Source organism: Coregonus lavaretus, assembly GCF_964263955.1.
Source record: "Coregonus lavaretus genome assembly, chromosome: 28".
Lineage (NCBI taxonomy): Eukaryota > Metazoa > Chordata > Actinopteri > Salmoniformes > Salmonidae > Coregonus > Coregonus lavaretus.
Window position 1 is genome coordinate 1,309,313 of NC_140015.1, and position 14,761 is coordinate 1,324,073.

The 14,761-nt window shown below is 44.4% G+C and overlaps 1 protein-coding gene across 1 annotated transcript in view; it reads left to right on the plus strand.

The window, feature by feature from the left end:
- Positions 1–14,272, plus strand: part of cramp1 (cramped chromatin regulator homolog 1) — a 29,129-nt gene extending 14,857 nt beyond the window's left edge. The window contains exons 13-20 of the mRNA XM_084145234.1: positions 2,920–2,994; positions 3,116–3,197; positions 3,503–3,613; positions 8,497–8,669; positions 8,895–9,087; positions 9,216–9,380; positions 9,722–9,858; positions 11,829–14,272. Coding sequence (XP_084001360.1) covers positions 2,920–2,994; positions 3,116–3,197; positions 3,503–3,613; positions 8,497–8,669; positions 8,895–9,087; positions 9,216–9,380; positions 9,722–9,858; positions 11,829–11,942 — 1,050 coding nt within the window. The 3' untranslated portion in view covers positions 11,943–14,272. The remainder of the gene's footprint in view (positions 1–2,919; positions 2,995–3,115; positions 3,198–3,502; positions 3,614–8,496; positions 8,670–8,894; positions 9,088–9,215; positions 9,381–9,721; positions 9,859–11,828) is intronic.
- The last annotated feature ends 489 nt before the right edge of the window (positions 14,273–14,761 follow it).

The window sequence follows — 14,761 nt, forward strand, 5'->3', positions numbered from 1 at the left end:
ATAAGCTCCCACAGTTGACAGTGCATGTCAGAGCAAAAACCAAGCCATGAGGTCGAAGGAATTGTCCGTAGAGCTCCGAGACAGGATTGTGTCGAGGCACAGATCTGGGGAAGGGTACCAAAAAATGTCTGCAGCATTGAAGGTCCCCAAGAACACAGTGGCCTCCATCATTCTTAAATGGAAGAAGTTTGGAACCACCAAGACTCTTCCTAGAGCTGGCTGCCCGGCCAAACTGAGCAATCGGGGAAGAAGTGGCCTTGGTCAGGGAGGTGACCAAGAACCCGATGGTCACTCTCAAGAACCCGATGGTCACTCTGACAGAGCTCCAGAGTTCCTCTGTGAAGATGGGAGAACCTTCCAGAAGGACAACCATCTCTGCAGAACTCCACCAATCAGGCCTTTATGGTAGAGTGGCCAGATGGATGCCACTCCTCAGTAAAAGGCACATGACAGCTCGCTTGGAGTTTGCCAAAAAGCACCTAAAGGACTCTCTGACCATGAGAAACAAGATTCTCTGGCTTGATGAAACAAGATTGAACACTTTGGCCTGAATGCCAAGCGTCACGTCTGGAAGAAACCTGGCACCGCTCATCACCTGGCCAGTACCATCCTTACGGTGAAGCATGATGGTGGCAGCATCATGCTGTGGGGATGTTTTTCAGCGGCAGGAACTGGAGATTAGTCAGGATCGAGGGAAATATGAACAGAACAAAGTACAGAGAGATCCTTGATGAAAACCTGCTCCAGAGCGCTCAGGACCTCAGACGAAGGTTCACCTTCCAACAGGACAACAATCCTAAGCACACAGCCAAGACAACGCAGGAGTGGCTTCGGGACAAGTCTCTGAATGTCCTTGGGTGGCCCAGCCAGAGCCCGGACTTGAACCCAATCAACCATCTCTGGAGAGACCTGAAAATAGCTGTGCAGCGACGCTCTCCATTCAACCTGACAGAGCTAGAGAGGATCTGCAGAGAAGAATGGGAGAAACTCCCCAATACAGGTGTGCCAAGCTTGTAGCATCATACCCAAGAAGATTCAAGGCTGTAATCGCTGCCAAAGGTGCTTCAACAAAGTACTGAGGAAAGGGTCTGAATACTTTTGCTTTGTCATTATGGGGTATTGTGTGTAGATTGATGGAAAAAAACAATTTCATCCATTTTAGAATAAGGCTGTAACGTAACAAAATGTGGAAAAAGTCAAGGGGTCTGAATACTTTCCGAAGGCACTGTAATTATAGGACTCTTGTGGATTTGTATTAAGAAGCAAAGTGGAAACAACATCGTAATCAACATTGTTGCATGTGCTGCATTGACCATGCAGACTGAACACAGGTGTCTCGTGGTCAAGCAACAACAAATGTGCTCCTTAAGTGACAGGGGGCAGGGCTAGTTCTGTGTGGAAAGCGGCATGGAGAGAGCGCGGCGAGGGATGACTGAAGTAGCGGTGTAAACTCTAAAAATGGACGTTACACACGGCATATCACATTTAACAAACCAAACATTCAAATACCCTTATAGAAGGTAAAGTAAAAACCCAAACCGGTCCGTGCATCAATACCGGAAAATAGTAAAATACCGTATACCGCCCATCCCTAAGAGAGACCTCTGGCTTTCTCATCCAATGGGTTTTGAGAAGGAGAGAGGACGCGAGGAGTTTGAGATTCTCCCACTGTTCATCCAATGTCACGTGTGACAGCTGTGAGCAGCCAGCCACATCCCCTAACCAGCCATTAGCCTACTCAACTGCTTCTCTCAGTCAATTATTTTTGTGCATCTCCATCAGTTTTCAAATGTTATTTACTGTGATGGCGAGCTGGGGTTTGCAAACAGTGATGTGGTTTCTGTTGCATTTGTTTAATTATTCGAGCAGCTCGCAGCATGAGCGATGTGGATACATATCTTTTTATTTTGCCTGTAAGAAGAAGCAGGCCAGTCTGACTTTGCTGCCACGCAGTCTCTGAGGAAAAACGGAGTACAGTGACAGTCATGCTTGTGTCTTTAGAAAAGTAAAAATCAGAAGTTTCTAGCCCAAACCCCTTTCTACCGCGAATACATAATTTTATAAACCATGTCGAAAGGCCATTTTAAATTACTTGTGGGCCGCAAGTGTTTGGTTTGATAACAAATTACCTTGTTTAGTAATGTTACCTGGCTAGCTAGAAAACAAAATGGTGCCTTGGCTATGCACACATTTGGATGGCACAGGAAAAATTGAAAAAAGGGATAGATAGCCTACTTAAAGAGATGCTTCAAAGGTAGGATGCATATGCCTAATCAATGTCATTCTAAGCTAAATCTGAATCAAAAATCTATCTTTTTCTGGTGTTCCTTAAATTCTGTTTGGTGCCTAACTTTTGGGAGCCGTGTGTGTGTGGGAGGGAGAAAGAGTGAGTTAGTGAGCGAGAGGTGGTGTGTGGGAGGGAGGGAGAGTGTAGGCTGTGTGTGGAAAGTTGTCTAAAGATGGCCTAACCCTAGTGTAAGCCTAACCCCTTACTGCCACAATGAAAATGCAGATCATTATACATGTATATTCCTTACTACATTCCTCCTGCCCAATCACAGCTAGGCCTTTGGATATGAGCAAATCAGCTATTTTCTGCAGTAGCCTTTTCTATTATACAGTAATAAGTGTGACGTTTAATCCAATGTGTTGTATTGAGTAGAGGTGTGAATGTCAGGGACAAGTTTTTGTGCAGCACCCGTGCAGAACGTATAGAAAATGTGAACGGGCTACCTGGTGCCGAGCAAACCCCGTGGTATCACGATTCTACTCGGTATCGTGATACTTGGCCTGGTATCATATTGTTAGTAAAAGTTGGTGTTGTGATAACCTCATTCTGAAAAAGGCACATTTTCTTGCAGTTCAGATTTTTTAAAACCTTTTTGGGCCCTCACCAGTTTGTATCTCTGCCTCTTACAGATGCAGTCAGACATTTTCCTGCCAAAACAAAGGAAAAACAGGAGCCGGCCACTTCGAAAGCCCCTCGTGGTCCAGGTAAGTCTTTTAATCTTAGTCCTTTGTTTGGTGTACCTGTTGAATTGACAGTTATTCTTAGGACATCTTGAAATCTGAACAGATTGTTTTTAATGTGAAATTGTTGTTTGTTCCTCCTCAGAGAACACTGCTTCCCCGCACCACTGGAGACACTCCTCAACACGTCTGCTCCTTCTCCATCCTCTCCAACTCATCTGCCACAGGTATGCCACCTGTCAACATAACCCATACACCTAGTTACAAAATTAGAAATTAATTAGAAAACGTGCTTTTACTTATATAATCACAGGAAGGAAGGAAGGAAGTAGCATGTTTGAAGTATCGGAATGACATTTTTTTGTTTGTAATTATTCTGCAGGAATAAAAAGCACTGGGGAGCCGTAATATTCTGTGTTCGGGCCCAAATATGTTTTGTCCAACTATCTGAACAGGGCTAGAAATGCTCAACCAGTCAGCTCCATAGTTTGGACATGACTGACTTTTTTTATTTTTACTGTCTCCCCTTCAGGAACAGGCTCCTTCCGGCCAATCCAGCCCCGTCTCTCTCCCTCCACCCGTCCCCTCCTCCCCAGAACTCCGCCCATCACCTCTAGCCCTGGGATGTCCAGTCAGCTCTCCAGTACGTACCTCTTCTCTCTACCTGTTCAGGGCCTGAAACTAACTTTTTGGTCCACCAGCCACTGTGGCAGGTAGATTTTAAAAATCTAACAGATACTCTGATTTTTTTTAAACAATAACTGTATTACTAGTAAGAAGTAATGTGGTATATTGCTTAATTTCGTTTCATTGTTTATTACCGGAGTCTTTTAACCAAAATATCACAGATGAGACAAAAACCCCTTTAAGAGGTGGAGGTTACCGTGGTAATGCGACTCATGTTTGTGCCTGTGAGATTAAGCGAGTCTGACTAGTAGTCTTGTAGTTCATCCCGCCCGCTTTTCATACTGCAACCCCTGGCTTTCAATCCGACTCCCACCTGCTTCCAGAAGAACTGGTCCCGAACCCAACCGCAGTCCTGCAATGTTATTTTAGGCGTATGTGACGCGCTCATTTGCCAGCCATGGTCCCAGCAATTTTTCGCCCTATAGGCAATATCAAAATGCGCAAAAACAACCTAAGAAATAGGTTAAATTACCAGAGATTATCATGTGGGCCATTTTTTATATTAGGGTATCGGTATTCCTGGGCTATATCAGCCAATATGCTAGACGTCGTTTGAAGAGAGCAGAGTTGGAGAGACATTCATTTTCTCTTGAGCTACGTTTTATAGCCTACCTTTCAGAAGTGGGACGATTTTCAGACTGATCAAATACGGGTGATTGAATACATATTTCTAGGCAATGCCGTAAACTATATCCTAATCATATTTAGGAAGTACATTTCCTTGGAACGAGCTTCTCCGCTCATGCATAGGCTATAGCTATATATATATATATATATATATATATATATAATATATATATATACTCTATTCAATTGAGACCACACTCGCACCTGATCTCTCACATATGGCTACTGAACTTGAAGCAGCAAGAATGATGACAGCGGACACTTGCACTTTCTCTTGAGCTACGTTTTGCATATAGGATATAGCCCTCCTTTTTTAGGAGGACGATTTGCAGGCAGAGACAAATGAGTAATCAATATTTCTTGAAAATGAAAGGGCGCAATGCTTGCTCACCATGGTAGCTTGTGCGCGTGTTGCGCCTTTTTTCCTTTTCAAGGATCACATTTATTTTATAGCACCTCAATTTATGTTGATTGAGCGCCCTCCACTTTCCATTATCAATATGTATTTAGACACTGTAGTAAACTATAGTCTAATCATATTTAAGTTAATTTCCTTGGAAAATGAACTCCTCTATTTCAATGAGACCACACATATACAGTTGAAGTCGGAAGTTAACATACACGTAGGTTGGAGTCATTAAAACTTGTTTTTCAACCACTCCATACATTTCTTGTTAACAAACTATAGTTTTGGCAAGTCGGTTAGGACATCTACTAATTTTTCCAACAATTGTTTACAGACAGATTATTTAACTTATAATTCACTGTATCACAATTCCAGTGGGTCAGAAGTTTACATACACTAAGTTGACTGTGACTTTAAACAGCTTGGGAAATTCCAGAAAATGATGTCATGACTTTAGAAGCTTCTGATAGGCTAATTGACATCATTTGAGTCAATTGGAGGTGTACCTGTGGATGTATTTCAAGGCCTACCTTCAAACTCAGTGCCTCTTTGCTTGACATCATGGGAAAATCAAAAGAAATCAGCCAAGACCTCAGAAAAATAATTGTAGACCTCCACAAGTCTGGTTCATCCTTGGGAGCAATTTCCAAACGCCTGAAGGTACCACGTTCATCTGTACAAACAATAGTATGCAAGTATAAACACCATGGGACCACGCAGCCATCATACCGCTCAGGATGGAGATGTGTGCTGTCTCCTAGAGATTAACGTACTTTGGTGCGAAAAGTGCAAATCAATCCCAGAACAACAGCAAAGGACCTTGTGAAGATGCTGGAGGAAACAGGTACAAAAGTATCTATATCCACAGTAAAACGAGTCCTATATCGACATAACCTGAAAGGCCGCTCAGCAAGGAAGAAGCCACTGCTCTAAAACCGCCATAAAAAAGCCAGACTACGGTTTGCAACTGCACATGGGGACAAAGATCGTACTTTTTGGAGAAATGTCCTCTGGTCTGATGAAACAAAAATAGAACTGTTTGGCCATAATGACCATTGTTTTGTTTGGAGGAAAAAGGTGGCCGCTTGCAAGTCGAAGAACACCATCCCAACCGTGAAGCACGGGGGTGGCAGCATCATGCTGTGGGGGTACTTCCTGACATCAGTCAGGAAGTTAAAGCTTGGTCGCAAATGGGTCTTCCAAATGGACAATGACCCCAAGCATACTTCCAAAGTTGTGGCAAAATGGCTTAAGGACAACAAACTCAAGGTATTGGAGTGGCCATCACAAAGCCCTGACCTCAATCCTATAGAAAATGTGTGGGCAGAACTGAAAAAGCGTGTGCGAGCAAGGAGGCCTAAAAACCTGACTCCGTTACACCAGCTCTGTCAGGAGGAATGGGCAAAAATTCACCCAACTTATTGTGGGAAGCTTGTGGAAAGCTCCTCGAAACGTTTGACCCAAGTTAAACAATTTAAAGGCAGTGCTACCAAATACTAATTGAGTGTGTGTAAACTTCTGACCCACTAGGAATGTGATGAAAGAAATAAAAGCTGAAATCATTCTCTCTACTATTATTCTGACATTTCACATTCTTAAAATAAAGTGGTGATCCTAACTAAGACAGGGAATATTTACTAGGATTAAATGTCAGGAATTGTGAAAAATGAGTTTAAATGTATTTGGCTAAGGTGTATGTAAACTTCCAACTTCAACTGTACTAGGCACACTTGATCTCGCACGCCCAACTAGGAGAGGAGAGAGGTAGGCTACTGAAGTTGAAGCAGCGAATTCTGAGCGAATAATGCGACAAAGATGAGCTTTTAATACAATAGGTAGGCTAACGCATACAAAGCAGAAAGACGGGACCCAAAAAATTTTTTTATCCCGAAGTCGTCTGTATAACTGCCCGCTCACTGAAAACAGCTTTGTAGTGGATTTTCATAAATAATACCAAAAAAGAGCCATGAAAAATGCCAACCGCGCCACAATGATCTGTCGGACCCGCAGCTCTCTACCGCGTCGTCTTCTCTTCCATACCAGTTGAAACTCAAACATTGAAAAACAACTTAGCTTGTGAACAAAACAATGTAAATAGCCAAGAAACACGAGGACAAAGTCTCACTTGAGTAGACTTTAGTTTCAAGTAAATTAGACCAGTGTTGCTGCGCTATACAGGATTCGTAGTTCTTTTGACTTTGTGCGATTTCATTTACCAGCTAAGAAAGAAATACTTTGAAAACAACTACTGCAGCGGTTACACTTTATATACAAAAGTATGTGGATGCCCCTTCAAATTGGTGGATTCGGCTATTTCAGCCACACCCGTTGCTGACAGGTGTATAAAATCGAGCACACAGCCATGCAATCTCCATAGACAAACATTGGCAGTAGAATGGCCTTACTGAAGAGCTCAGTGACTTTCAACGAGGCACTGTCATAGGATGCCACCTTTTCCAACAAGTCCGTTTGTCAAATTTCTGCCCTGCAAGAGCTGCCCCGGTCAAATGTAAGTGCTGTTATTGTGAAGTGGGAACGTCTAATGGCAACAACGGCTCAGCCGCGAAGTGGTAGGCCACACAAGCTCACAGAACGGGACTGCCGAGTGCTGAAGTGCATAGAATGTATAAAACACTCACTACCGAGTTCCAAACTGCCTCTGGAAGCAACGTCAGCACAATAACTGTTAGTCGGGAGCTTCATGAAATGGGTTTCCATGGCCGAGCAGCCGCGCACACAAGCCTAAGATCACCATGTGCAATGCCAAGCGTCGGCTGGAGTGGTGTAAAGCTCGCCGCCATTTGGACTCTGGAGCAGTGGAAACGCATTCTCTGGAGTGATGAAACACACTTCTGGGTTTGGCGGATGCCAGGAGAACGCTACCTGCCCGAATGCATAGTGCCAACTAGTTTGGTGGAGGAGGTATAATGGTCTGGGGCTGTTTTTCATGGTTCTGGCTAGGCACCTTAGTTCCAGTGAAGGGAAATCTTAACGCTACAGCATACAATGACATTCTAGACAATTCTGTGCTTCCAATTTTGTGGCAACAGTTTGGGGAAGGCCCTTTCCTGTTTCAGCATGACCATGCGCCCGTGCACAAAGCGAGGTCCATACAGAAATGGTTTGTCGATCGGTGTGGAAGAACCTGACTGGCCTGCACAGAGCCCAGACCTCAACCCCATCGAACACCTTTGGGATGAATTGGAACGCCGACTGCGAGCCAGGCTTAATCGCCCAACATCAGTGCCCGACCTCACTAATGCTCTTGTGGCTGAATGGAAGCAAGTCCCCGCAGCAATGTCCAACATCTAGTGGAAAGCCTTCCCAGAAGAGTGGAGGCTGTTATAGCAGCAAATGGGGGATCAACTCCATATTAATGCCCATGATTTTAAAATGAGATGTTAGACGAGCAGGTGTCCACATACTTTTGCTAATGTAGTGTATATTGCTATAAATGTGATCATACTTGGTTATTTGTATTCACAAATGCGAGTGAAATTCTCGCACTGTGAAGCCCTGGCCACCCACCAACGTGGCTGATAAAATAGACCTCTTACCCGCCAATGCCAAAATCTACTCCCATTTGACAAGTGGCAGGTGTTCGGTTTAGACCCTGTTTTTTTTTTTTTTTTTTTTCTCTCCTCTTCTCTTTCACCTTTTTTAGACCATTTTCTTATTTTAAGGCCCACCTAGGCCAGGCCCACTGATGCTGGAAATTAGCGCAAGCTAAAGCGTGATGGTGCAATTCATCTATAATCGGACTCTTGACAATTCAATGTGTGATGATTCTATGTTTTTCCATCCAGGTGCCATTGACCTGGCAGCCAAGTCAGCAGGCATCATCCCAGGCAGCCCCTGTCGGGAGCTGGAGGCCCCCAGTCCAGACGGAAGGCCCCTCCTCTCGACCTCTCACCCTGGAGTGGTGCATGCTGGTCCTGGTCCTTCCCAGACACCGCTCCTCCAGCAGGCCTCCTCTGAGGTGAGTGGAACACTGAAAGAAGAAGGGAAAGAGAAACAGTGATGGAGAGAAAGATCTAAAAGACAACAGACCCTATGTATACCTGGGTCGTGTTCAAAAGGCCGGACACTGTTTTCAAAGAGGGAGGTGCTACAGGAACTTGTCCAATAAGAGCACAGCTTTTCATATATATTTTTTATACCTTAATTCTAACCCTGTATCATTCTTTCACTAACCCTCCACCAGGTTTCACTGCAGAACGGCCTCCCCCCTCCGTCTCCAGGAGTGGCAGGTGACTCTCTCCTCTCCCCGCCCAGCATGGCATCTCTGCTGGACATCTCTCTCCCGGGACCCCCGGAGGAAGCCATGGCTCCTGGAGGGCCACAAACACACATCAGTGACTCAATCATTGAGTTGGCCATCAACTCGGCACACTACGGTAAGGGAAGGGGGTGTTGTTAGGTGTGTGTGCTTCTATAAAGGGGATTTTGTACTGTTGTTTTTGTAGTGTTGCCTGAATCTGTTTACATCTCTCTCATGTGCGCTCTCTCTTTGGCTCTCTCTCAGGTGATGAGGCATCCCTCTCTCCTGCCAAGTTGAATGGTAGTGAGTGCTCTAAGCTCCTACCCTCTACCTCAGTCAGCCCCTCCAGAGGCTGGATCCCTTCCCCCAGCCACGACCCTCAGTGGTACCCCAACGACTCCACTGACTCTTCATTTGGCTGCCTGCTATGTAAGACAGACACACACACACTTATATGTATGAATGCACGCACACACACACGTACAGTATATACGTACACGCAGCCACTATCACCAGTCTCTGGCAGTGATGATTTTCAGTTGAACTGAACCTGATGATGAAGCCAATTGAAGCAGGATTACTCTGAGCCCAGAAGCATTCTCTCAACTGAGATTTAGTTTTGAATTGTATTGTCTCAATTTCAAACAACTTTAACTCACTCCCTTCATTCTCTCTCTCTCTCCTCTCTCTCTCTCTCTCTCTTTCTCTCTTTCTCTCTTTCTCTCTTTCTCTCTTTTCTCTCTCTCTCTCTCTCCCCCCCACACACACAGCAAGTCTGGTGTCTCCTGATAAGGGCAGACGAAGCTCCCTGACCCCCTCCAGTGGAACAGCCCTCCTCGGACCCAGATTTCTGGACTGCAACTCCCATGATTCCTTTCAGTCCCGCGGCCTGCCAGACGTAGCAGAGGTAAGACCACCCCATTAGGAAGCGTATTGCTACACCCCTCCCTTGCACAATTTTCACCTTTTTGTTTCCTTACAGTTTAAATCAAAGATACATTTATTTCTCAAATGCGCCGAATACAACAGGTGTAGACCTTACCGTGAAATGCTTACTTACAAGCCCTTAACCAACAATGCAGTTTTAAGAAAAAATAAATAAACTAAAGTAAAAAATTAAAGAGCAACAATAACAAGGCTATGTACAGGGGGTACAGATTAGTCGAGGTAATATGTACATGTAGGTAGGGATAAATTGACTATGCATAGAAAATAGATCATAAACAGCAAGTAGCAGCAGCGTAAAGAAAGGGGGGGTCAATGCAAATAGTCCGGTTAGCCATTTGAGTAGCTGTTCAGCAGTCTTATGGCTTTTGGACCTAGACTTGGCGCTCCGATACTGCTTGCCGTGCGGTAGTCAAGAACAGTCAATGACTAGGGTGGGTGGAGCCTTTGGCAATTTGTAGGGCCTTCCTCTGACAGAGGTCCTGGATGGCAGGAAGCTTGACCCCAGTGATGTACTGGGCCGTGCGCACTAACCTCTGTAGCGCCTTGCGATCGGAGGCAGAGCAGTTGCCATACCAGACGGTGATGCAACCAGTCAGGATGCTCTCAATGTGCAGCTGTATAACTTTTTGAGGATCTGAGGACCCATGCCAAATCTTTTCAGTCTCAGGAGGGGGAATAGGTGTTGGTGTGCCCGCTTCATGACTGTCTTGGTGTGTTTTGACCATGATAGTTTGTTGGTGATGTGGACACCAAGGAACTTGAAGCTCTCAACCTGCTCCACTACAGCCCCATCGATGAGAATGGGAGCGTGCTCTGCCCTCCTTTTCCTGTAGTCCATGATCATCTCCTTTGTCTTGATCACGTTGAGGGAGAGGTTGTTGTCCTGGCACCACACTTCCAGGTCTCTGACCTCCTCCCTACAGGCTGTTTCATCGTTGTCTGTGATCAGGCCTACCACTGTTGTGTCGTCGGCAAACTTAATGATGGTGTTGGAGTCGCAGTCATGGGTGAACAGGCAGTACAGGAGGGACTAAGCACGCACCCCTGAGGGGCCCCGTGTTGAGAATCAGCGTGGCAGATGTGTTGTTGCCTACCCTTACCACCTGGGGCGGCCCGTCAGGAAGTCCAGGATCCAGTTGCAGAGGGAGGTGTTTAGTCCCAGGGTCCTTAGCGTAGTGATGAGCTTTGAGGGCGCTATGGTGTTGAACACTGAGCTGTAGTCAACGAACAGCATTTTCACATAGGTGTTCCTTTTGTCCAGGTGCAATAGATTGCGTCATCTGTTGGGGTGGTATGCAAATTGAGTGGGGCTAGGGTTTCTGGGATGATGGTGGTGATGTAGCCCTGACCAGCCTTTCAAAGTACTTCATGGTTACAGACGTGAGTGCTACGGCTAGGTAGTCATTTAGGCAGGTTCCCTTGGTGTTCTTGGGCACAGGGACTATGGTGGTCTGCTTGAAACATGTAGGTAGTACAGACTGGGCCAGGGACAGGTTGAAAATGTCAGTGAAGACACTTGCCAGTTGGTCAGCGCATGCTCGGAGTACACGTCCTGGTAATCCATCTGGCCCTGCGGCCTTGTGAATGTTGACCTGTTTAAAGGTCTTGCTCACATCGGCTACGACGAGCGTGATCACACAGTCCTCCGGAACAGCTGGTGCTCTAATGCATGCTTCAGTGTTGCTTGCCTCGAAGCGCACATAGAAGTAATTTAGCTCATCTGGTAGGCTTGTGTCACTGGGTAGCTAGTTTAGAGTTTGAATACATTATATTGTATTTTTTTTAAAGCAACACCAAATTCTTACTTTTTGGGCAAATGTATTAAAAACAAGATTCCAATGTTGGTCACCCCCTTGTCAATACTCTGTGGAAGCATGTTCTTCTGTCATTCCGTGACAATCTAATATGTGGTTATCTTCGTCCCTGCAGGTAGACACCCAGCTGGCCTGCATGATGAGTGAGAGCAGCGTGGATTACATCGCCCGCTTCAACGATTTGGCACAGGAGCTGGCCGTCACAGAGCCGCACCTCCCACCACCTTGAGTTTGAATAGACTGGGTGCGGCTTTAAAAAATGTCTGTCACATAGCTGCCCCTCCCGCCCTCATAAGTTTGAATGGAACTGGGGCGGGGTTTAGGATCTGTCTGTCACAGAGTTGCCCCTCACACTCCTTCAGACTTAAGAAGGACAAAGGGGGTGGAGAAACACTCCTTCCGCTATATAGTTTGTAAAAGAAAGTGCAATAACCATGGCCATTGGCCTGAACAGAAAAAGCACTCAAATCTACCTTGGCACAGTCCAACTGGAACAGGTTTAAACGGGTTCTGATGGTTCTAATGGGTTCTGAAATGGTTTCAGATGGTTCTGAAGGTCTGTGGTCTGGTTTCAACTGGTTCTAAATGAACGTGGACTAGTTCCAACTGGTTCTGATGGCCTGTGGACCGGTTTCAACTGATTCTGATGGGGTCGGATCTGGTTTCAACTGGTTCGGAACTGGTTCTGACCGGTTTCAACTGGTTCTGACAGGTTCCAGCTGGCATGTTTGTTTGGACCATTCTGTCTGTTCTGCCTAGCGAGCCGCCCTTTTTTAAAAACACTTAAAAAATGAATCCCGTTTACAAAACATAACCTCATGTAAAGAAAAAAACTATGCCATATCTGAACAAAAGACTGGGTCTCTGTCTGTGTATCTTTCCATTTCTCTGTCCTTGTCCTTTTGGCTCCCTCTTCTTCCCTCTGAGAAATATCAAACCGAAGACATTTGAGTGCAAAATGTAAATGTCAGATAAACTTGAAAATAACTACTGATGAACTGCTGGTAGCGTTTCCTTCTCCATCTTGTCAGTTTTAGTCGTCCGTGTGAACTAACACATCACTTAATCATTTAATCTGTTGAAACTGAATAAGCCATATGAGTGGAACTGATGTGAATTTGTATCCCAGGCCAAACATACGTGTGTCTGACTGTCTGTGTCCCTCCCTCCATATCAAAGCAAAAACGTTTGACACTCCACTTCCACATCTACTCCAACTCCCACTAACCCAGCTACATCGCTGTGTTAGTGTCTGGTTTTTCTTCTCAACCAACGCTTTGAAACTACCTGAAAGCTCACTTCATTTTTCTGTAGCAAAACGTTTTGTAACGTTGCGCCCTACTGAACACAAACAACCCTTGTGTGCTTTTGTGTGACACCACACCAGGCGCTCCATCCTATGATGCCTGGTTGTCAGTAAAGGGGCGTGTTTTAGAGAGGTCCCCAGCTGACTAAAGGACCAATCATATTATGAGGGGTTTTAGACACAGAAATATGGTCACGTTCCAGGATGACTACGTTGGAGATGTTGCATTGCATCAACCAATGTTTGTGTGCCACGTCATCGACTATGCAGTCCGGCATCAGATTACTACGGTCGAGATCCTGCCTGACTACATTGCAGCAAATGCCAGAAATTAAGAAGCGTGTTTCCAGGACGAACTGTGTGTCCAAATTGGCACCCTATTTCTTATATAGTGCACTGCTTTTGACCAGAGCCTATAGGGCCCAGGTCAAAAGGAGTACACTATGTAGGGAATAGGTTGCCAATTCGGACACAGCCAATGCCTAGATGTCAGCTAAGGATTTTGATATGAGAAATCACATTGACACAATGTTCAAATACTAAATGTCAGATTTTTATTTTATTTTTTAACACACTAAAAGAAATGTTCAAGCTACAAATGTGGATTATGTCGAAAGACTTCTATATAGGGGTGTCTTTAAATTGGGGCATGGAGTCCTTCCTCTTTGTGTGTAACTTTAATCTATAACAATTCCAGTATTCACTGCGCTTTTGTAGCATAATACTGTAAATTATTCTTAATTGGACTATTTATTGTTAACAGGTTGAGAAAAAAAGTGTTTTACAAGGAGCTATATGTAATATTTTTGCATTGTAATTTCAGAAAAATACCTTTTAATATATCAGCAGTAATAGTGGAGAGTGTTTAACAATGTTTAATAAAAAATAAATGGGCCTACACAAAATTGGTCGTCACTAGTTACTTTAGCCACAAAGTCATAAGGCCCGCCTACTCGACCAATGGGATGAGTATTGGTCCTCTGTAGCTCAATTGGTAGAGCATGGCGCTTGTAACGCCAGGGTAGTGGTTTCGATCCCCGGGACCACCCATACTTAAAAATGTATGCACACATGACTGTAAGTCGCTTTGGATAAAAGCGTCTGCTAAATGGCATATTATTATTATTATGAGTGAGTGTGATATGACACGTATGCCGGCTTACGGTTCGCGGGCAATGACCAATCAGATGAGGGGGTGTGTGTATGCCGACCGGCTTGCAGGGGAGACGAGAGACATGCATTTATTTTATCTAGTGTTCCATCAATTATTTTTACATGTTTAATTAGCTATAATAAAACCAACCGTTCTAAATGCAAAGGGGTAATCGGATGTCTTATTCAAAGTCAGCTTGCAAGCTTATCATGTTTTCCCTTACTCATAGTTACTGATCTTAACCCAAAATAGGTTTACTCCAATATCTGCATTGTTTTTAAAATGGCATGTAGACAAACAAATTGACACATCTTGATTTTAGATTTATTTTATTTATTAACAGTTAACAGTTTCACAAACGTTCACAGAAATTTCAATTTTTGAAATTGGCTGATTTTAAGAAACTTCAAACCTGTTAACTTTATTTTGCACCTAGGCACTTACTATAGTCATTTATTTAACTTAACGTAGCCTTGCAGTCCACTTTTTGGGGTATTTTATGCCCGTTTCCGTCTGTACAAAGGCATGGAATATGGCAAAACATTTTAATAATTATAATGATTTGACTTACATGGCACTTTTCTAGACA